We start from the raw sequence: 24,115 nt of genomic DNA, 5'->3' as shown, positions 1-24,115 counted from the left end.
TTTCCCCAAGAACTAGATGCAGATTTCAATCAATTCAATCAATGGGCAATGTTTGCCGGCCATAAAAATAGCCCAGAGGTTGCTGGTCAGCGGCTCTAAGATGGATGACCAGTGGCCCTGGAGGTCCCAAAGGTCAAAGATGACTATCACCTTAAAATGTAATCTGTGCCGGCCCCTAGCCCTGCGGCTGGCGGGTGGGGCGGCATCTGCAGCCATGCCCCAGGCCAGGCCACTCTCAGCCACAGCCTGGCAGAGGGCCTTCCTGGAGCCACAGCCTGGCAGAGGGCCTTCCTGGATCCTGGGCCGTGGGGTCTGCCTGTCCATCCTCCCGAGCCCTGGCCTGAGGCTGCTGTCCTGCCCGGCAGGGATGCTGCGTTTTCTCCATCCGTCCCTGCTCGCCATGATGTCCCATAGGAGGCTGCAAAAGAGCAGGGCTGCCGTTTGGCTTTCACCAGGCAAACCCTCGCCTCCTGCCGCTCTGCGTGGCTGCGGCAGTTTCTTAGGTATCATCGTCTTTCATTTGTCGTGGTGAGAAGGGATAATGGCAGCCATTCCTCTGTCCCTGGTAAGCGATGATTGAGAGGCCTTGCCGTCCTCGGCTTCCTCCCCTCCTTGACTACAGCTCCCTCATTTCATTTGGCTTTTTCCTCCCTCCTCAGTCGGGAATCACCTGCTGCTTCTTCACCCAGACATTCTTTCCCGGGCCTTCCTGCATCAGCATAGACAGGGAGCCATGTGGAGTGAATCTCAGAGCCTCGCAGCTCATCTTGAAACCTCTCTCTCCTCTCCCTGTTCACTGTCTGAGGAATGCCACCTTTCTTCTCCCCATTTTTGGTTCAGTGGTCTCGTTACTTTTCCCATCTGCTGTGTTGCATTCGGACAGTGCTTAAGGATGAGGAAGGCCTGATAAGCACTTTGTCGAGTTGCATTGTCTCCTGAAAAGGGCTGCTTCCCTTTCTGTCCACTGTTGCTGACTGGTTGCTGGGGTTGTGCACTCGAGAGCGGGGTCTGCCTACTGGTTATCAACGTCCTTCCACAAATCATGGCTGTGCGGCTATTTAATGGTTGACATGTCACCAGAAGATGCAGTATTTCCCAAAAGTTAGGAAGCAAATAAATTATTACAGTTTAAAAATGAATCTATTTATTGATCTCCTTCTTTTACACTATTAATGCTAATTGTTTTTCATGGTGCACGCATTTGGGATTCATCGAAATGAATTATTAATGAATTTCCAAACACGAAAATTATAGCAGGGTAACAGATAGCACCAAATCATTCTACCATTTCTCAAAGGCCTTCTGCTCTGAAGGGACCTTGCAATATGAGGAGGAATCGCATGTGTTTGTCTATAAGATTTGAGATAGTGCTGCCAATCGTGTAGATGTGTGGGTGGACACTACAGCTAGCTACATTGTTTGAGCACCTACTGTGTGCCAGGTTCCAGGCTAGATTGTTTACATTGTTTCATTGAATATGCCCAACAGCCCAAGGTCAGTTTTGTCATTTCCACTTTATTTATTCAGAAATGAGACCCAAAGAGGTTCACACATCTATCAAGTGGAGAACCCAAATACAAGCCCAATTTAATCTGGCTCTAAAGCCCATGCTCTTTCCCCTGGGCCAATCTCTGTGCTGGACAGGTATCACACTGGCTGCAGCAGGTTCATGACAGGGGATGTGGTCACTGATTCTGCCCATCTGTCCCATCAGAGTAAACCTTGGGCCTTGCTGTTGAATGAGTCCAAGTCACAGCACATAACTCACACCTCACATTGGTCTGTTCCTTCTTAACCATCACATCAGACAAAAGGCAGCATTGTGCCCTCTTACCTCTCTTGAAGAAGAGGAGACCACTATCTGTCTCCCCTTATTCCTCTGTAGTAATTTTTGAGCTAGACAAGTGGCCAAGCCAAAGACTATACTTCCCAGGGTTTCTTGCAGCTGAGTGTAGCCATGTGACTATCAAGATGTGAGCAGACTTGATGTGTGCCATGAGTTTGGATGTGTGCCTTGAGTTTTGATGTTTTGATGTGTGTCTTGAGTTTTGCCTTTAAAGGAAGGAAAGAGCTTTTTCACATCTTCTTGCTGTCTGGAATTTAGATCTGATGGTAGGTGTTGAAGGCAGCTTCTAGAAGCTGGAAAAATGCAAGGAAAGATAATCCTCCCGAGAGCCTCAGCCACCCCTGCCGACATTGAGACTTAACCCAGTGAAGACGATTTTGGACTTCCCACCTCCAGAGCTGTAAAATAATAAACTTGTGTTGTTCTAAGGCGTTAAGTTGGAGAAACTTATTATAGCTGCAATAGGAAATATAATTGGGGAATCCAGATAAAAGGAGAATCCAGTCCATGAAGGAAAGGGCATGCCAGGGTGAAGCAATAATGCTGTTCTGCATGCTCCCAAATCCCATCAGTGATCTTCTCCCCAGCCTTCAAGGTCCAGCAGCAGCCTCCTCTCAGAAGCCTTCCTGGACCACACCAAGCAACTGGCTTCCATGCTGATCTCATCAGAGAAACTACATACTGGTATAGAAAGATAGGGCCTCTTGGGGAGGAAGTGAATGTAGCCCCAGCCCTGCTAATCCAGAGCCTAGCACAAGCTGCCCTTCCTTGTGGAACACCTGGCACCATAGTTACCATCTGTGCAGACCATGGTGCCTTGGAGTTTCAGCCATTCAGAAGAACAAAGTAGGCCCAAAGGAGGAAAGAAGGAGGTACACAGGCAGTATTCCTTCTAGCGAGGCTAGTGTGTGTTGGCCTGAAGGCCCAACAGGCAAGATCTATCTCTCCAAAGGGGAAGGGACCATCCTAGAATTGCCAATATGGCACCTGTCTGCTCCCTTCCCACCTCCCCTCACCAGGTTGTGAAAACTTGACCTCACAATCCTTCCCCTGTTAAGAGAACTTCACCTCACAATCGTTCTCACATAGAGTTCCAGAAGGCCACCACCAAGTGGTTGGAACTTGCCATCCCTGCCCCAGACCTTAAAAGTAAGAAAAGCAATAATTAAAACGGCTTCACCATTTGCATAACAACCACCACTATGATTATTACTGGCAGGAATCATCAATGGCTGCCAAAATTACTGCAAAAAATGTATGATGGGAAACAGTGTCTCTGCATAATCTCAAAGCATTTCCTCATAAGACACATATTAATTATAAAGGAAAAAAATCATAGTTTACATATTTTATAGTTGAGCAAACTGACAGATACTACCTTAATCATGTGATAAAAGTGGACATTGCCAGGAATGACCATCATGTTCCTCTTGATACACTGCACTGAGAAGGACACAATGTCACTGCTGTGGTCTCCTGGCAAAAAAAAAAAAAGCACAATCTGAATCTAATCATGAAGAAACATCAGGCAATCCTGAATTGGGACTGTCTGCAAAATAACTAACCTGTACTCTTCAAAAGTGTCAAGGTCATGAAAGACAAAGGAAGACTGAGGACCTGTCAGAGATGAGAAGAGTCTCAATTGGTATCAGAATCAAAGAAACTGTGGGGTCTTGGATTGGATCCTGGACCAGAAAACGAACATTTGCTGGCACATTTGGTAACATTTAAGGTCTGTAGCTTAGTTTAACAGTATTGGTCAATGTTAATTCACCAGTTTTGATTCTTGAACTATGATTATGTCACATGTTACCATTTGGGATGCTGAGTAAGGGCACATGGGAACTCTTTCTTCAACTTGTTTGTAAGTCTGAAATTATTTCAAAGTAAAGAGTTTATTTAAAAACTTTCTCAATTATCTGAACACTTTCATATTACTGATTTGATTTTATGCTAATTACAACGTCTCAAGAGGGTGGCATTATCTACATTTACTGAGAAAATTGGAGATTAAGTAAGGAAAGTGATTTGTCCACGTCGCCACCAGGGAAGTAGCATGCAGACCTGAGACTTGAATCTGAATTTCCTATTTCCAAATCCTAGTTGCCTTTCCAACTAGAATGAACTGGCTATGCAACATGTCTTCATAAAAGAAGAAGATGACTTTTTGAGAGACTTGGGTCTAACCAGGACATAGTCAACAGTCCCGCTCTGGGGGCATTCTGATTCCATCTGCCTTCCCTCCACCCATGACCCCACAGGTGCATGCACAGCATCATCCATGATCAGAGATAGGCTGACCCCCTTGTCAGTCCTTGCATTCACCAGCAATTCCACCCTTCTCGAGGCTAAAACAGGGCCTCTTTTCACCGCAAATAGGGTTTCCAATGCACTGGGGAGTAGAAAGGATGCTTGCAGGGTTCTTAGCCAGGAGTTCAGTTCAGCAGGAACTTTGAATCTATTCAATTCTGGTTACAAATGAGTTGACTTCAGCTCCCAATCTATAGAAGAATTGTTGAGAAACAGAGTGTTGAACTTGGAGGGAGCACATTTGGGTTCTGAGCTCTGATTGTCAGGGATTTTAATCCCAGTTTTCCCAGGATTGGCTAGGTTTATGCCTGTTGTCCTGGGGTAATTATTAATTGTTCCATCTTTCGCCCTCAGAAGTGTCCCAGTTCGGACAAGAAACTATCTGGTCACCACATACAGTGATTATCTGTTGAACCTCTGATTTTCAAGGAAAGAACAGAAGGCCCAGAGAGGTGGAGTAACCTGCCCAAGGCCACACAGTCCTTCAGTAACAGTGTCTCCATTGGCTGCAGTACTATTCCCAGGGATGACCGGTTTTAACTATTTTGGTTGGGACTTTGGTGTCAGTACCTTCTACCCCAGTTCTCAGTTTCATCCTTGGTTGCTTTCTCTGGGGCTGGGTCTCGCTCCCTGAAATGGAAGCAGTTGCCCTCCCTTCGTCATCTCCCTCTGGGGAAGCTGTAGTAGTCTCCTAATTGGTCTCCTCATGCCTTCTCTTACTCCTCTCCAATCTCGCACATCAGCCAATGGTTTCTTCGAAACACAAATCTCATAGTGTTCTCTTCCTGTTAATGCCCCATCACACACCAACCCTGTGTGACCTGACTCCTCTTGCAAACCACTCCCTACCCCCGCATCTTCCTTTCCCCCTTTTGCTTATAACTACTGCTCTTTATCTGTCTCATCCACTGGAATGTAAGCTCCACAAGGGCAGGAACCAGGTCTCTTCTGATTCAAAGTTACATCCCTGGTGCCTCTTAAATGCTCAGCACCATGGATGATCAATGAAGATGAGATGTCCTTTGCAGGGACAGGGATGACTTGTAGTCCTGACATTCTGATTCTATGGAGTTGATCAGAAAACCACTTAAGGCACCCAGGCCCTAGTGGTACAGCGTTTTCCCTGGATCTGATTCCTTTTTCTTATGATGCAAAGAAACATATAACTAGAAGAATAACCTTACAGAATATGATCTATGTAAAATGAAACATCCCGAATCCCACATCTCCATACACTAGCCTCATCTGGAAGCTGCTGTGGTTCTTGTCATGCCCTTTTCATCTCAACCTACGTGTTTCTGGAACATGAACATGAACATGAACATGAACATGGACAGAAATCATCCTATCAATCCCCCTCAAACAAAAACCAAACAGATGATAAAGCCATACTGGTCTTCTGACATCAGCCTTTCCAACCCCTCCGTCACACAGATGGGAAAACAGATGCCCCAGAGAGATTGGCTTTAGGATCTGGGCTTGGGCCAATCTTTCGATGGGGAGCAGCATACCTTAGTGCACCCCTGTGCGAGAGGCCTGGGCTTCCACCTTGGGACACAGTGAATGGTGGTGCCCAGAGCCAGTCCCAGCCTGGTGCCTAATGAAACTATCAACAGCATCTGTGAGGTTCCACATGGACTCCCGTGAAGTGTTTCTCAAACTGTAGGTGCACACGAATCATCCAGGAAGCTTGCCAAAATGCAGTTGTGACCCAGGAGGTCTGGGTGTGACCTAAGGTTTTACATTTCTAAATAGCTCCCAGGGGATATGGATGCGGCTGGTGCCCAGACCACACTTTGCTTTTTAGTTTTTGTTTTTGTTTTAATTATACCTTAAGTTCTGGGATACATGTGCAGAACGTGCAGGTTTGTTACGTAGGTATAGGTATACCTGTGCCATGGTGGTTTGCTGCACCCATCAGCCCGTCATCTACATTAAGTATTTCTCCTAATGCTATCCCTCCCCTTGCCCTCCACCCCCGACAGGCCCCAGGGTGTGATGTTCCCCTCCCTGTGTCCATGTGTTCTCATTGTTCAACTCCCACTTATGAGTGAGAACATGTGGTGTTTGTTTTTCTGTTCTTGTGTTAGTTTGCTGAGAATGATGGTTTCCAACTTCATCCCTGTTCCTGCAAAGGACATGAACTCATCCTTTTTTATGTCTGCATAGTATTCCATGGTGTATATGTGCCACATTTTCTTTATCCAGTCTATCATTGCTGGACATTTGGGTTGGTTCCAAGTCTTTGCTATTGTGAACCATGCTGCAATAAACATACGTGTGCATGTGTCTTTATGGTAGAATGATTTATAATCCTTTGGGTACATTCCCAGTAATGGGATTGCTGGGTCAAATGGTATTTCTGGTTCTAGATCTTTGAGGAATCACCACACTGCCTTCCACAATGCTTGAACTAGTTTACAGTCCCACCAAGAGTGTAAAAGTGTTCCTATTTCTCCACATCCTCTCCAGCATCTGTTGTTTCGTGACTTTTTAATGATCGCCATTCTAACTGGCATGAGATGGTATCTCATTGTGGTTTTGATTTTCATTTCTCTAAGTGATCATGAACTTTTTCTCATGTGTTTGTTGGCCACAGAAATGTCTTTTTTTGAGAAGTGCCAGACCACACTTTGAATGGTATGGCTGTAGCTCAGGAGTCAGTCACCAGTGTGGACTGAAAGTTTGTGTCCCCTCAAAATACATACATTAAAACCTAATCACCAAAGCAACAGTATTGGGAGATGGGAACATTGGGAGTTGATTAGGCCATGAGGGCAGAGCCCTAGTAAATGAGATTAGTGCCCTCATAAAAGAGGCCCCAGAGAGCTCCCTCACCCCTTCCACCATGTGAGGCCACAGCAGGAAGATGCATTCTGTCACCAGGAACTGGGCCCTCACCAGACACTGAACCTGCCCATGCCTTGATCTTGGACTCCCCAGCTTCCAGAACTGTAAGGAATAAAGTTCTGTTGTTTATAAGCCACCCAGCTTATGGCAGCTTGCTATAGCAGCCAAAATGGACTAAGACAGCCACCTTGTCTGCTGAAGGGCCAGATAGTAAATATTTTAGGCTTTGTGGGCTAAGAGGCAAAATTGAGAATATTGCACAGAGAGAAAACAAATTTCCACACATTTTTTCTTGATGAAATTCAAAATATAATAATTGAATACTTTTTTTTGGTAATTTTAGGAGTTCAGTAAGGGGAAAATCACCCTAAGCAGGTTTTCAACATGAGGAATGTAGACTCTACCCTTTTATACCCAGACTCTTCTTTGTTATCTAATACCATATTTTACAAACAGCAAGAAATATAAGCCCCAGGAAGTGAACCAACAAGAATTGTTTCCAGTGCATTTCTGAGCCGGCAATGAAGCTTAGCCTTTGTCTTCAAGAAATAGATCCAATGTGACAGACACTGCAGCTTTGTATTTTTTGACTAAGTTATTAACCAATACATTTGAAGTAATTCAGCCTTCTACTCACCCTGTGGCTTGTCATGTGGGATGGTGTTCCGAGGGTTAACGTAAATACAGTTCGTAGAGGTGCGTCTCACTCCTGGAGCTGGTGCTCCTGACTGAGGGACTGCAAGTCTGAATAGTGTAAATGGAATCTGACTTCCCCATGGCAGCAATGCTATAATGTGGGATTATGTGAATGGGAATTCGCTGTGGAAGGATCCTACCTGCGAAGGGAACAGTAGCAGTGAAGGAATCAAGGTGTGAACATGGATGATATTTTCCAAGAATGTGAGTATTCTGGACTGGCAAATGCCGTTGGTCCCCCATCTCTCGCACTGGGGAACCCTGGGCCTCTGCCTCCTTCCTGACATTTCACTCACCAACTCCTCTAACTCCTGCCTCTTACATGTCCCTTGGCCCTTCCTTTTGGTGTCCATCACACCTGCGATAGTTTGAGTTCTCAGAATCTCTAGATGTGCAGCCATCCCTGGCCTCCCTGTCACAACGATCTCCATTTTCTAAACTGTGATGCATCCTGCCACTAGGTTTAGCCAAGATATGGGATCATTGTTGCCCTGAAAATCATTGAGAACTCCCCAGACCTCTCAGGAAACAGCCTAGCTCTGTGTCACTGGCTACAAAGATCTTCATGCTGGCTTCAGCTCATGAGTTTGAATCACTTCCTGCCATGTCACTGTACACTGTATAGTCTGTTTTCAAGGGTTGGCTGCAAGGGGCTCAGCCAGTGGGGAAGATGATTATATCATATGACAGGAGAAAGAGGCGGGTGTCTGCAGGGCTGGCTCCTCTAGAAGCCCAGTGGTGTCACTGAGGATTTACCCCAGTAAGTTGGCTTGAGCCAAGGTGGGTTCCAACATAGGCCCAAAATGGCTTGTGGGTTCCCAGGTATCACAGATTCACACAGCTATGTCCACAGATAGAAACTTCTACTTGAATGTCTCTTTTTACTGGGGAGGAAAACCTTTCCCAAGAGCATCACCCTCCCACCTCATGGGCCAGAATGGCATTGAAAGCCTTACTTATACCACTAGGCATTGCATGAGCATGCTGGCTTGAATTAATCAAGCTTCCATTTCCAAGGCTGATAAACTCCAGCCTGAGCACATGGTCATTGGTGCAAAGAACAGAGCCAAGCCCAGGCTTAGAAGCATGGAATAAAGGGGAACATGGCTCTGGGTAAGGGACTGGCTACATCTGCTGCTCCCTGAAAACATCACCTGCCTTCACAGTTCCATGCCTTCAGTCACGTCTCCCCTTTGTCTGAATGTTCTTCCACCCTGGGAAACTCCTATTCATCTTTCAAGATTCAGCCATAATGCCACCACCCCTGCAGTGTGACTGTGTTGGGAAACTCCAAGTGGCAGAGAGCTGCAGGAAGCCTCTAGGCTCCAGCCAACAGCCTGCAAGGGCCTCCAGTGACAGCCAGCAAGAAAGTGAGGCCCCCAGTCCTACAAGCAGAAGAAATTGAATTCTGCCAACAATGACATGAACTTTGAAGCAAATTCTCTCCCTCACAAGCCTCAGATGGGACCACAGACCCAGCCAGCACCTTGATTGCAGCCTGTGAGAGATCTTGAGGCCAAGGCTCCTGGCTAAGCCTAGCCTGGATGCCTGGTTCCGAGAAACTGTAATGCCATAAATATGTGTGTGTGTGCACGCACGTGTGTGCAAGCATGTGTGTGTGTACGCGTGTGTGTGTGTTTTGAGACAGAGTCTCACTCTATCGCCTAGGCTGGAGTGCAGTGGTGCCATCTTCGTTCACTGCAACCTCCGCCTCCCAGGTTCAAGTGATTCTCCTGCCTCAACCTCCCAAGTAGGTAGGATTATGGGTGTGTACCACCACACTCAGCTAATTTTTGTATTTTTAGTAGAGATGGGGTTTCACCATATTGGCCAGGCTAGTCTTGAACTCCTGACCTCAAGTGATCTGCCCGCCTTAGCCTCTCAAGGTGCTGGGATTACAAGCATGAGCCACTGCACCCGGGCAAATGTGTTTTAAGAAGTTTGTGCTAATATTGTTACTGTGTAGATAATTAACAAACCCCATTTCCCCCAACCCACTCCAACCCATTCTCCACATTGCAGTTGAGTGGTGTTTTCTAGCTAAATTAAATCACACCTTTCAACTCACAATTTTTGGATGGTTTTTGAGTCCCCTAAGAGTGCCCTTGACCATTGTCTACGGGATTCAATACTGTCCAGATGCCTCACTTGTGGCCACACCTGGCTCATTACCTGCTGTCACTCTCCCTTCTGCCTCAGGGACCTCACACATGCTATTTTCTTCTCTAGAAGCTCTTCCCACTTCCAACTGCTCCACCGACATCCAGCTCCTTATCTTCCTTCAGAGACCCTGGGTTGACCTTGCCCACTCCTTCCCTGGGCTATTGGGTCTCAGCTGCTCCTTGTTTCCGTCATTGCTCATGTTACAATTTGTGGCTGGCTTAGGCCCCATCCCAGCCCACTAGACTGTGAGCCCATAAGGGCAGGTGTCACAACTGTTGCCTTCCCCACTACAATCCCAGCACCTAGTTCTCTGCCTGATGCATGGTAGATGTTCACTAGATATTTACCAGATGAATGAATGGGCTTAATTCTCATCGGAATCTACCAGAATGTATATGTTCCAGTGAATGTTCATCTTAATGTCTCCTGACTCTACAGTCAGAGGAGACATTCCCAAGGCTGATGCTGGTTTCTTTTCTCTGTCCCTTCCTCCTTTGTGCTCCCATTGTATGCTTCAGGCTTGAATCACATGTCCTGAGGAGGAAGGCTGTGGACTAGAGCTGGAAGAGAAAAAAAAGGAATGAAATCAGGGATGGATGGAGCTCAGGTGGCTGGGATCCAGGGAGGGACGGCTGAAGAAGGAAGCACTGAAGGAAGCAGACAGAGGCCTGGGATGCCAGGGAGGCGACCCAGAACCCAGTGCCTGTGTGCACAGTGCGTGTATCTGGCTATGCACAACCATTGAGGATTGCTCCAAGTTAAACCATCAGAAGGAGGGGCTGCGGGCGTGTGTACACTATGGATAATGGGCCTCACAACATCCAGCGCATTAGCTAGATAGCCTTTGAGATGCATAAAGGATGTGAGTGCCTGCACTGTATTAATTTCACCGTTGCTAGAAATGCCTGGAAAATAATAGGCATTCAATAAGTCACTGTGGAATAAATAAATGAAGATTGAATTTTGAGGTCCTTGGTTTTTTATTGAGGTCAATATGAGAATAAAGCATGTCTCTTTCACTACTATAAAGCTGGCCTTGACGATAGCATCCATTGATGGAGAGGAAAGAGCACTTTGGATTTTAATCCCAACTCTACCACTTTACTAGCTGTGTGACCTTAGGCCAGTTACTTAACCTGTCAGTGTATCAGTTTTCTAACCTATACAATGTGGGCTAATTCAGAATTATTGAGAGACTTAAGTGAAATTACATATGTCAAATGCCTCACATGGGCTCCAAGCACATCTGGATCCTCAATCCCTTGACTTTTTAGAAAAGAGACCTGAGATGTGTGTCACAGCCTGGAGCCTGCTGCAGGGCCAAAGCTGAGGCTAATGGATGTGAGTATGGTGGCATATTATGGTTTGCTCTAGTAGGTTCTGATATATTCCAATATTTCCCAGAACGAGATCATCAGGGATGGGGAGCCAAGACTATGTAAACCCAATACGTGACAATAGAGACTGGAACAGCCCCTGTCCTGTCAGGGGATGCTCTTTGCTGATTCTGGCCAAGTGGAGAGAGTACGTCTTGTAATACTTCTCTGTTCAAGTCACCTGGGAGGCAAACCATTTTTTCAATCTTAAGTTTCGGAAGTCTGTTTTATATGTATCAGTGACTCTCAAGTTATTAAAGATTGCCTCTCTGGAGAAGAATATCTAGAGGAAGAGGAGGTGTCTGCAAAAGCAAACGGGAGAAGTCAGAAAGTTGTGGTCCCATGAAGGCAAGGAGAGGGGGCAGTGCCAGGGACTGGCCAGCAGCACTAAATGCTACTGCGTAATCAATGAAAACCAGGGCCAATTGCTGTCAATCAACTTCCACTTTCCCAAAGAAAGTATCCATTGTCTACAAGAAAACAAACAAACAAACAAACAAAAAACTGGTTGCTCAGTTGTAAAATCACTCATTTGTGAATAGTCCTACTATTCACAAATGAGAATCAACATAGTTGCAGTACTTGTAAAATTTGGCACAATGGCCATACATCCAAAGGGAAAACACAGGGGCTTACATGAACCAAAAACCTCTTCTATTCTCCCCACACTTCCTCCTGCTTCTAAAGACTGTGGCCGGATAGTCCCTGGCGATTCCCTCCTCATCTCCTGTTCCACGAGGGCCACTGGAAAAACAGAGGAAACTGGGCCTTGGCAACAGAGTCTGGGACTCAAAAATATTAGATTTCCCTTTTATTTTTGGTGCAATCTTGGTCATTTGTCTATGTGACCTGCAGTATTTTCATTTCTAAAAGGGAGCTAATTCTTGGCTTTCAGAATGAAGAATTAAGAAAAATAATGAATGCACCTACTATGGTACCTGGTGCACAATAAGTCCTCAGAAATATTAGTTCCCTTCCAGCTTTCCTCTTTACTTTTTAAAACTGAGCATTTGGATTTGGTTGAAGAAAGAAAAAAAAAAAACAGGAAAAGAGTTCATGGTAAAGCTTATTTTCCTGTAACACAGAAGCAGGAAATGAAGGCCTGAAAAATCTCATAATTATAACTTAAGAAGACAAGAAGAGTTAGGATAGTGGCATTCACTGAATGTTTACAATGATCTAAGTGCGCTGCATATATTAACTCTTTTCTCTTTTCATTCTTACAAGAAGACTATGAGGCAGGCATGATCATCATTCCCATTTTCCAGGCAAGGACACCAGGGACATGGAGATGTGAGTGGTATACAAAGGGAGTTATCTGGCTAATAAGTGGCAGAGCCATACTTGAACCTAGGTGGGTTCATCTGGGAAGGAGACTCTGAGACACATTTGCTGAAAGCGGGTGTATTAGGAAGTGTTCCTGGGATCAACATCTGTGTGAAGGAAGCAATACATAGGCAGGGGGAGCTGGACTGTGATGTGGTTGCAACAGAGTTCTCTGCCAAATGCGCTGGGAGCTATGAAGCTGGAATGGCCCTTCAGAGATGTTCCAAACTGAAGCAAAGAGGGTTGAGTCCTTTTATCCCCATGATGGGTTATTGGGTGTAGCTCTCATTAGGGAGGAGGATGTGGCCTTGAGGAGAGTGGCTCTCTTTAGCCTCAAGCAATTCCTGTAGCAGGTCTCAGTTGGGAAATGTCAGCTGCCAACAACCCAGTACCTGGGGGAGTGAATGCATACCACAGTGTCCCCTGCCTTCACCCTTTGCCCCGCTCAGATCTACTTGCTTTGAAAAAAGCCTGGGAACAGCCATTCCAGGATTCTGGGGGAAACATAACAGAAATATTAGTGGAACAAACTACAACCCCTGCTGTCGCAGCTGCTCCCAAAGCCACCAGTGATATCTATTGCTTCCCTTCTCTACTACTCATTCTAAACTCTCCTCCCCCTTGGCAAGAATCTCTGCTACTTTCCATTGCTTACTACTGGGCAATCCCAGAGTCTCATCCACAAGGGGTCTGAGCTCCTGCTAACCATGCCATTTGGGTTTACAAACCAGGCAAGGGATTTTGACTTCTTACTGGAATGGCTGCTTTCAGCCTCCTGTGATCCATTTTCGATTTCTTTTGCTTGTATAGATGAACAATACCCTTGTTGGCTGCCCTCCCATCTTGCACTTAGGGATGACATGTTTTATTAGATCCAAAGATCTCTGCAGGTCTGGTCTCTCTGGCCGCCACTCCAAACTTGCTACTAATTATGATGATTGCACCCACCAGGTCTGTATTATTTCAGGACCTTGTCATCCTCCTTGATACCTGGGGCCCAGTTCTGTCATGACATCTTCTACCCTCAGTCCTGGCCTGCAGGGATGTGGGTGCCCTTCTAGCACCTTCCTTCAATTCATTGCTGGAATGAATGTCCCCAGCCTCTCTCGCAGAGCAGAGGCATCCAGTGGATTTGGGGGTACCTAGCATACCTGCTCCAGCAGTCTCCTCACTCTGAGCTTTCCTGTTCTTGCCTCCACCCTCTGTCACATCAGTTCTGACATTTCTTCTTAGTGTCAGCCACCATTTTCTCCAAGCCAAGCAGCTTATAACATCAGGGCAGCACTTTTTCCCTGGGTCCTTGCGGGTTGTTCAATCTCCTATCGATAAACTCTCCCTTGACCCACTTTATAGTCCGTTTCCCCTTGACCCAGCACCTGCTAAATCCAGTCCCATTTCATTGGCTATGTTGGGTACATGTTGGTGAGGACCTACAGCTCCTATGGGAGATGGTTCTTTCCCTGTCCTAGCGGGTCCAGCACTTTGGCAGCCAGATTGTACCATGACTTAACCCAAGTCACTCCAGTGGGGGGCATGTGTAGTTTTGCATGGGAGAAGCCTCTGCATTATCTTCAAGCAAAGAAGGAGGAGCGCTGGCTTTGAACAGGGAGGAGCTGGCCATGTAGGCAGGCCCAAGGAGGGTTCACTGGAATCGGGGGTTCAAGATTGTTCAAGTGCATCAACCCAGAGAACCCCGTTCACCTCTGTCAGGGCTCTGACCCTGGGGCAGAAGATTTTCAGAGGCGAGTTCAGCCTCTGGAGCTGTGCTTCTCCATGGGCTGAGCCTGCTCATGTTTGGCTGTAGGAGATGAAGCTCTCCTTAGATGTTAAGGAGTCTCAGAGAGACTTTCTCTCTCTCAGAGAAAGCCAGAGGCTTTCACATTTAGCCTCTACTGGGTGATTAATCACCCTTCAGCTTTTCATTGTCTTTTTTCCAGAGCACTCCACAACAGTCATCCAAGTCCATCGTCTTTATAATTTTTCCTTTCCCTTACTTTTCAATTCCTGCCACGTGGTACCCTCCAGCACATCGCCCTCCATCAGCACGCCATACAAGCATCACCAAGGAAAGTTTTAACAATTGTGCAGCCAAGCGTGCCAGAGGCTGTCCATGAGGGCCCACCACCAGTGATGGGTCCTTCTTGCCATGGTTCAATGGGTGGCTCAGCTCCCAAACTCCATTTTTGAATCTGTTTTCTTGGGACACTCCTGGTGGGTTCTTTGGGATGCAGACTATGTGTGAGAGAGGTCTGCACATAGGAAGTTTATGGAGCAGTGTTCTCGGGATCAGCATCTGTAGGGAAATGCCCAGGTCTGGGCAGACAGAGAGGTTGAGCTGGGATGCAGTTCAGTGAAGCCTTCAGTCAATGCTCAAGGGAGTTCTGGAGCTGGGATGGCCTTTCCAAGTGGTTTTGAAATGGAGCTTGGGGCTGGGTCTTTTATTTTTATTTATTTATTTATTTTTTGAGGCGGAGACTCACCATCCTTAGCACCTTCCTTACGACTTGCTGAGTCTCTGTCACCCAGAGTCTCACTCTCTTGCCTGGGCTGGAGTGCAGTGGCACGACCTCGGCTTGTTGCAACCTCCACCTCCTGGGTTCAAGTGATTCTCCTGCCTCAGCCTCCTGAGTAGCTGGGATTACAGGTGCCCACCAACACGCCCATCTAATTTTTGTATTTCTAGTACAGATGGGGTTTCACCACATTGTCCAGGCTGGTCTTGAACTCCTGACCTCAAGTGATCCTCCCCGCCTCGCCCTCGCAAAATGCTGGGATTACAGGCGTAAGCCACCACACCTCAGCCGGGGTTGGGTCTTTAAACCTCTTTCCTGACCCATCATGGGATGTGTTTGCTCCCCAGGAAAGGAAGCATGACCTTGGGTGAGACAGTTCTCTTTGGCTGGGAAGCAATCTTTACGGAAGGACTCAGCACACAGCTGTTAGAATGCTTCGGTTCTGCAGTGGGATTTGGGTGGGGGTGGGGGGACCTGGGCAGTGCACTGTGTCAGGCATTCAACTCACTGTGCCAGTCACACAGTAGAATCCAGGAGTAGGAGAACACACAACTTATTTTTAAAACAACAAAAGCTTTTCTTAAATAAAGAAAATGAAACACGGAAAACACTAAAGCCGGAAAAATCTTTTATTAGGGTTTTTGACTTATGGATTTCGAGTGTCCTTTGACACAGCAGTCTGGTTTTCTGTTATTGCAATAATGGCTGCAAAGTGAAGAACTTTCTTGATTGTTGGCAGCATCTACCAATGTCCTTCAGGTTGTAGGTCTGAAGTAGTTTATACTCATTCCGATCACACAAAACTTTGACTTCTATAAATTCCTACATTATAACATCCCCAGTATCCTCCTAATTAATTCCTATTTATTTTTTAAGGCCTAGCCCAAATGTTTCCTCTCTGGGAAACCTAACAATACCACCTCATCAGAATCGATCACTTCCTGTGTTCTCATTGCTCTTTACCTGCCCCGGGTCTCAGCACTTATTCCATAGTGTTATGGTTCTTGGTGAGATTGTGAGCTCATCAGCAAGAGGAAAATAAAATAAAGAACATACGCTTGGCATATTCTAAGGTTCAATAAAAGCTTGCTGGTTGAATACAAATAATGTTTCATTGCCGTATCTTTATTCACACATTTTCACTAAAACTTGAAGTGCCGCTGGGTGGGTCAAGTTTTAGAGCATCATTTCCCAACCTTTTTTGCACGAGGGACCAGTTTCATGCAAAAAAGGCTGGTGGTTGGGGATGTTTTCGGGATGATTCAAATGCATTATATTTATTGTGCACGTTATTTCTATTATTACACTGTATGTATATATATATATATATATATATATATATATATATATATAAATATATGATAATTATACAACTCACCATAATGTAGAATCAGTGAGAGCCCTGAGCTTGTTTTCCTGCAACTAAACTGTCCTGTCTGGGGGTGATGGGTTACATTGACAGATCATCAGGTACTAGATTCTCACAAAGAGAGTGCAACCTAGATCCCTCACATGCTCAGTTCACAATAGGATTCACGCTCTTATGAGAATCTAATGCCGCAGCTGATATGACAGGAGGCTGAGCTCAGGCAGTAATGCAAGTGATGGGGACCTCTGTAAATACAGATGAAACTTTGCTGGCTCACCACCACTCACCTCCTGCTGTGCAGCCTGGTTCCTCACAGGCCACAGACTGATATCAGGGGTTGAGGGCCGCTGTTTTAGAGAATACATTTCAAATTTGGGAAGACTAAAGCACTAAGTCATTTTGACGCTAAGTCAGAACAAGAAGATATTGGCAACAGAACCTACATATTCAGTTTCCTTTGCTTTGGTGATTCCATGAAATCCACTCTACAATACTTTTGTCCAGAGTCTTATTCAATCTCGATAGATGCGTATTTGGAAGAAACTCATTAAGAAACTCAAAGTCACCCCTGATGCTAACGTGAGTCCTAAATCTAATGCGGTGATCTTCCTTTTTGAGGAATCAGTGATAACTTCAGCCACAACCAACCAGTTTCCTCCATTGGCATGTATTTAGGCATTTCTTCGTGTCTACAAATTTTGGTGAGAAGCAGGGTGGTAACACATAGCAATATGGCAAAGCAGCTGGGGAATACAAACAGAACCACAGGAGCCCTCCTTTGGATAGGATGTTCAGATCTACTTGTGGAGTCCACATAGAGATGAAAACATAAAACAAAAATCCAAGTTTTCCAAAGAACACAGGTCATCTTGTTTATCCATGCTCAATTAGGACTCCTGTCTCCTAAAAATATTAGCTTACATCTATTGAGTGCTTCCTGTGTGCCACTCTTCTGAGCATTTGACAGGTGCAATACAATGGATTTCACAAATGCAGCACATATTTACTTCATACCCCTACAATTCAAGCAGTGCTAGACTCCTGGCCTTCTCTGGGAAATCTCAGAATATTGAGGAGGTTTGGCTGGCTGTGTTCTCTTTTTGAAACAAAACAAAATAAAAATTTCCAGCCTGATCTATCACCTCAGAATAGAACGGGATTTATTAATGAGTAAGCAGGTATATAAATAGAAGCTATATTTTCACTGTATTTTTAATACTCTTTAATTAGCACATGTTTACAGCAGGCCTGATGATGTACTTTAGATACTTAAGACTCCTTTGTCCTTCTGAGCTTGTCTGGAAGGTATGGGCACCACTGGCTTCTTAGTTTTCTTATCAGTAGGAAAGCAAAGAATCTATATCCACTTGATGGAGGTATTTGTCTACAGAATGAATGGCTCTAATCTTGCTGGTAAGAATGAATTGTTTACCATCTTCCTAGAGATGCATAAACCTCTCACTCAGAGAGACATTAATTAGAATATCTTCATAAGTAATTTGCTTAAAAGGACTTGGGAAACTAGAAAAAAAATTAAGTTCTAGGTACAAGAACTCTTTTCTCATGCAAAGGATTGAACTGAATGTGAAGGAGGATCCAGGATTTACAATGCCATTATGGCAGAATCAACATGAATTGCAAAACCAAATTCTGAGATGTTAGCACAAAACAATGTAACCACTCAAAAAAACAAAACAAAACAAAACAATTTGTAGCCAAAAGGTATACAGAAGCAGGAAGTCTGAATGCTTTTTGAGCATTCAATATTCATTGTTCTGCTGCTACAAAAATGTAAGTTTTGATTAAAGAGGGATGATCACCTCAATGGTCACACAATTGTGAGCTTAGTTCATTAAAAGGACAATTACAAGCACAAAACTCTCTGTAGTCCTTTTTTTTTTTTTTTAAACAGCAAAAAGAACTGAACATCTAATTTTTGAAATTCTTCTGGCTTTTCTTTTTGACCTTTGGTATTTGTATGTATTGACGATCTCTAAACCATTGCACAAAAACACCTTGAAGTGTCAGGCTTTAAAAATGAGTCTTCTTTTCTCTTTCTCCTGTGCAGCTTGGATTATCTTGGCCTTGTCAAAATACATTCTCTAGTTAGAGGGTGGAAATATTTCCCTCCTGGCTCCAAAGTATTGATTTTCTTCAACACTGGGCTCTGTCAGTCAGCCGAAGGGGTGAAAGGTGAAAGTTCACCCAGCACTGCTTGGCTTTACCTTCCTATTAACGTCACGCCCTTTCCACATTTGATCAGTTTATGTGATCGCTGATCGTATAGAACTGTTACTGCCCCTATTTTCCCTATAAGAATACATTTAAGTCACGAGATGTTAAAACATTTCCTGGGGCCCACAGTGGGCATTTAATAGGGCCCAAGATGCCTCGAGGAGACCACTCCTGGAATGTTCACCGAATGCTTATAGAAAATTATACTGTTACACGATGATTGACTCAAATCAAGCTTTTGTGTTCTTATCTGAAATAATTAAGAGACAAGAAGTACATTCACTACTTACACATAACCCTCTATGAGCAGTAAGGACCTATTTTATTATTCTTGATTTTTCTGAAAACCAATTATACGCTTTACCTGAGGGATTCAAATTCGACTCCAAACTGAGTGTGAAATGCAATGAACTTAATGATCTCAGCCTAGCTCCTGAGAGGCAGCCAACCCATGCCATCCAATCTGACAAGATATGATTTGGTGCCATTACCAGTCTATTTGGGAGCATGTAGAGTAGAGATAAAGCAACAGGCATGCAACGCCCTTGCCCAAACCACAGAGAGTGCCAGTGAGTTTCTGGAGGGAGAGCTTACCTCTGCACTTCTGCTCTACTGTCCTCTGGGAATAAGTTGCCTTTCCCAAGCCAGCTCTCCAGGGAAATGAATGATTAGAGGCAGCAGGGCTAGCGGAGCATACGGATTTCAACTGAGGATGTTTAAGATGAGTGAACACTGGAAAAGGTAATATTGTGAGAAAAACAGTCTTCAATACAATTGTTTTATTTAACACACATATGTACACAGGAACATTCAGCACACATAGAGTCTATTAAGTGGAATCATTAAGAAATGTCTGGAGAGGCAGACATTTTAATTCACTCGCTGTACACAGGGAGTTCAATCATCACATTTTCATACAGGTGTCATGTCATGTCATCTTTTGCTTGTAAATTACCAGTGAAGCCACATATGTCTCTACATATACAAGGATAGGTCCAAATACAGTGCCAGTGAAATCAATAAAACATTAAAGGTGTACACTGGGATGACAATGCAGAGTTTACCTCAGTGCTGAGAAATCTAAGCTGGGATGAAGTTCGGGACTGTGGCTATTAAAATAGCCAAGGAGAGATTTATGTTAACAAGAATGCAGATATTAGTTTAGTAGTTAGAGATGACCGTCTAATCATCAAACATCATCCACCCCAGGGTTTTGCAGCCATAGCTTTCTACTGGCCTTGGTTGCCTGTGCAGACGGAATACGTGAAAGGCCTACCCACGCTTGTGGCCCAGGGCTGTTGCTCCTCTGGGCCCCCTGGTTTTGTTCTCAACCTTCGTGGCGGTGGGAGCCATCCGTGTGTTTGCGGCAGGCTGCCTACCGCTCTCACACCTCTTTCCTGATACACAGAACATTTTTGTTAAAGAAAATGCTAAGGTATACATTTACCTCATCATTCCAAATAGAGATGTAGTCTACAATAAATTAATTTCCATTTAAGTTCATAAAGTAAACATATGTTGGGTATAGAGAAGACTCTGGACCCACTGGAAAACAAAGTGAGCCTTTTAGTTTACCTTACATTTCTCTAGCTATGCCAAACACAACAGCACGTTCACCAAACAAATAAAGTCTACACTGTATAGGTCTTTGTTTCTTCCTTGGAAACTACATATATAATCTTTATAAATACAATGTACATGCATGTGCCTAAATTCACTTTTGAAAGAATACCCAACTCTAAAACCAAGGAACAGTATAGATTTGCCGTCAATGGAAATAACATCATATTATTATGAAAGAGATGATCTAATGGTCTTAATTTCTTAATATGCTCTTTAAAAATCTGTTTCAGTGAAGTAACCAATGTTTGTTCCTAGACTTTGATCCCACTTTTTTGTATATTAGATAAACTCTGACAACCTAAACTTTTAAGACTAAATTCTCCCATTATCATTTTGGTTCCTTTGTAAACTTCACATATTTTCTCTGAATTTAACAAATAATTTTCTATTTTTGCATGTAATAAATGATTTTGCCCAACTAACCAACCAATCAACAATTAGGCAACCAAACAACCCCTCACAAGTATATACAGATCAAGGTTTGTTAGAAACAATTCATACAAAATATAATTCTATTTTTTTCCTTATTATGAGCTAGAACCAGCACAATCTGACATAAGAAGAAAGTGATCTAGTTAAAGCTTACTTAGAAGCATAATGAACACCCTCATTGCAATGTTTGCTCAAATAAATCGAGAGCCCACATATTTTTATATACACTCCTGAACATTTGTGCCATAGTTATTACTTTTCCAGAATACTTGTTTAAAAGAAATACCTTATTAGCTTTCCTTTAGTTGATCAGTAGTAGTTTGAAGGCTGAATTATAATAATTTCATAACTGACATATGCCACACATATGGGAACTACAGGTTTGCAAGGTTTCCGGGGGAAAGGGGTAAGCTCTTTCTTCAACAGGATCTGTAGCAGTAGATAGGAGAGTCTTCATTTTCGGTACACGCTATGCTTCTGAACTTGGCTCTTTATCACAAAAGTCCCTTCAAGAGATTAGTTACAGTGACTGGATAATTACATTAACTAGATCATAGGGAGTGATTATTTTTATTTTAAACTACTAAATATACTATCATTTAAGCAAGAGATGAGCACTTCAGAAGGCTAAGTGTCTGGAAAACTATTTTCTACAAGGAAAATATTTTTGTGTACATAATTAATCATGAATCTCAAATTGGTTAGCTGTTGATAAAGAAGGTGGTAGCTAAACCCTAGGAAATTGGATTGAGTAATTTCCTAGCAATCACCAGAAGAAAAGAACATGTAAACACAGAATCTTTTTGGTAAACAATATTTTAGGTAATTCAAAGGGCAATAATTTCAATCATGAGGACTGCCACATGACCTCAACACCCAGTGTCAGAACGGCCAGATTCAAGCAGCACTTCAGAGGTGGGGTTGAGATGGCTAAAAATGCTGATCTGGGCTGGGAGTGCAATCACAGTGTTTATTGATTTTTGTGCTTCTGTTGCACCAAGCAACAAGAGCGTTCCCAGGAACCGCTGGCTTTCCCCTTCCATCTCTGGCAGGGAAAAACTACCTGGTGACAGGATGGCCACATCCTGCAGAGCATGTGTGCGTGCCTCTGAATCGACAGATGGCACGAGCGGGTTCTGCCCCTGAGAAGCATGCACAAGTGACAAGACCCGGCCGCGCCACTGGATGGCACTGGGGTGGGCAGGCCCCTGGGAACAATCTGGTGTGAGGAAGGACAGAGCAACATTGGCTTGGATAATTTATAGAACTAAAACGCAGTCACGGCGGCAGGCAGCAGCGTTAGACCATGAAGCGGTGCTCCTTCCCGTCATGGGCCATGAGGATGACGTTGCGGTTGGAAGTCCAGATGAGCCGGGCCAGCTTGAGGGCATTGTGGGAGCCGGGGGACGCGGGCTGCACAGGGGGCACCTGGTAGGTTTTAATACAGCGCAGCTGAGGTGCCGAGTTCAGCATGCCGATGCTTCCCAGCAGTGACGTGTTCATCTGGAGGGACAGGAGAGCACATGTGTCACTTGAACAGCCCTCTCCCTTTCCCTATCACAGAGACTGGGTCGATCTCTCCTGGCCACTTTCTCCTCCATCATGGTTATTCTCCTTCGCCTAAGCTTGTTCTTAACCTCTCAAAAGTTCCTTTCAGTGTGCTTGGAATTGTTCTGATGCTGTTATGGTAAATGCAGAAATCTAGAGGAATTTTATAGGGGTAGAACCTGACAACAGGAGAGTCCATGGATCTTTAGGAAGAGAGCTAAATTATACCTCTTAATAAAATGGTTCATTTAGACAACACAGATATTTGGAAATTGTGGATATTTAAAACTGAAGACTTTCATGTTCTTTACCACAATGCTAACTGCACTCACTCCCTGAAGGATGAGTCAGCGAAGACAAGTTTTGGGATTTGTAATTAGTTCAAGAAAAGGAAGCAAAGTTAAGCAGTAGATAGAGTGACAATTGGATCAAATAAAGCTCAAGACTCCCTTCCACCCCCATTTCCTACCTACTAATACCTTCACTCTTCACTTGCTTTTTAAAAACTCGCTTTCTGGAAAGCTCTTGCTTATTATAAAGTGCAGAACCAGAATCAATTTCATCTCAACACTATGTCTGTGCCTCACTGTTTTGCTATCATACTAAGGAGAGTCTGCTGTTAATATTTTATTGACAATACCTTTTTATCAATTGATAATTTCTGCTTTTTGGCAGTTTTTCTGGATTTAAATTTTAGGTTTTCTTAATCCAGCCACATAAATGAAAAACAACATGGAAATTATGAATCATGAACAACTATGCATTCAGGTTGAAGTACTAAATACTGAAGTGAACTGTTTCCTAAGCAACTGAGTCTGAAGATTTCTTTAGATTCTAAATATTACTTAAAACATTTTCAATAGCATTATGTGTGCTATTATAATATCACATGGAAAGAATACTGAAAATCTGGAAAGAAGCCTTGTAAATAACACTTTTTCTTTGTACTAATTTTCATTTCCAATGCTTCTCTCCAGTATAACCTCCATCTCGATGTGTAAGATTCTAGAGATTTGCATGAAGCATGCAGATTATGATCCAACATCTACAAATGGTTGATCCATGAAACTCCGGCAAATCCTAGCACATTTAAGATGTGTTATCACTGACATCATCCCCTGCATGTGGATCAGTGCAAAACACAAGCCATTCCTTTTTCTAGCCCTTCTCAGCAGCAGGATGGTGTCAGAGGGCGTAAATCATGGCATCTCTAGCAGAGGGTGTGCAGGCTCCACTGACATTTTCACAATTTAAATCATCTTGAGTAATAACCCTTTTAAGATGACTAATGTTACTGATTTTCCTGCATTAATAATAGCGCCGAACACAACACAGAGGTGAAAAAAAATCACTAGTGTACGAGGTCAAATTTTAAAACCAAATGTATGGTTATTGTTAACTCTTTCTGTTAGAGTTCGGTTCCTGTTTCCAGCCAGGCAGTTCCTTACTGTCACCCTTTCAGAAGCGTGTTTCTTTGCTTCCTTCTCTCCTTTTCCCAAAAACTTCACAGAAGATAAAAATCAATGCCTTATTGCTTTCTTGGATGTTCCCAAATAGTTAAAATATAAATAATGATGATGAGCTTAATTTGATAGATCCAAATGACACAGAAGATTGCTGGTTAACATTAACTGGCATCAACAGGCGTAGTGTGTTTTAGAAAAAATCTAATTTCTCAGTTGATAAATAACTACAAGGTATTTTTCATTCTTTATGGATTTTCTATGAATATATGTATGAAGCTTGGCTTCTGCTGGTAACTCAAAATGCAAGGGGCATATAATGCTCAGACACTTCCTTATTTTTAATTCCTCTCTTCAAATTTAGC

At 43.9% G+C, this 24,115-nt stretch overlaps 1 protein-coding gene across 5 annotated transcripts in view; it reads right to left on the bottom strand.

Moving 5' to 3' along the window:
* Positions 1 to 19,431: 19,431 nt before the first annotated feature.
* WDR7 (WD repeat domain 7) overlaps positions 19,432 to 24,115 on the bottom strand; it is a 380,267-nt gene continuing 375,583 nt past the window's right edge. For all 5 annotated transcript variants that reach the window (XM_003827244.5, XM_034943806.3, XM_003827243.5 and 2 more), the window contains one exon: positions 19,432 to 22,242. In XM_003827244.5, coding sequence (XP_003827292.1) covers positions 22,039 to 22,242 — 204 coding nt within the window. In that variant the 3' untranslated portion in view covers positions 19,432 to 22,038. The remainder of the gene's footprint in view (positions 22,243 to 24,115) is intronic.

The sequence above is a fragment of the Pan paniscus genome, chromosome 17 (assembly GCF_029289425.2).
Source record: "Pan paniscus chromosome 17, NHGRI_mPanPan1-v2.0_pri, whole genome shotgun sequence".
In the NCBI taxonomy this organism is placed as follows: Eukaryota; Metazoa; Chordata; class Mammalia; order Primates; family Hominidae; genus Pan; species Pan paniscus.
Note: the sequence above shows the minus strand (reverse complement) of the source record. Positions and strands in the feature narration are given on the sequence as shown.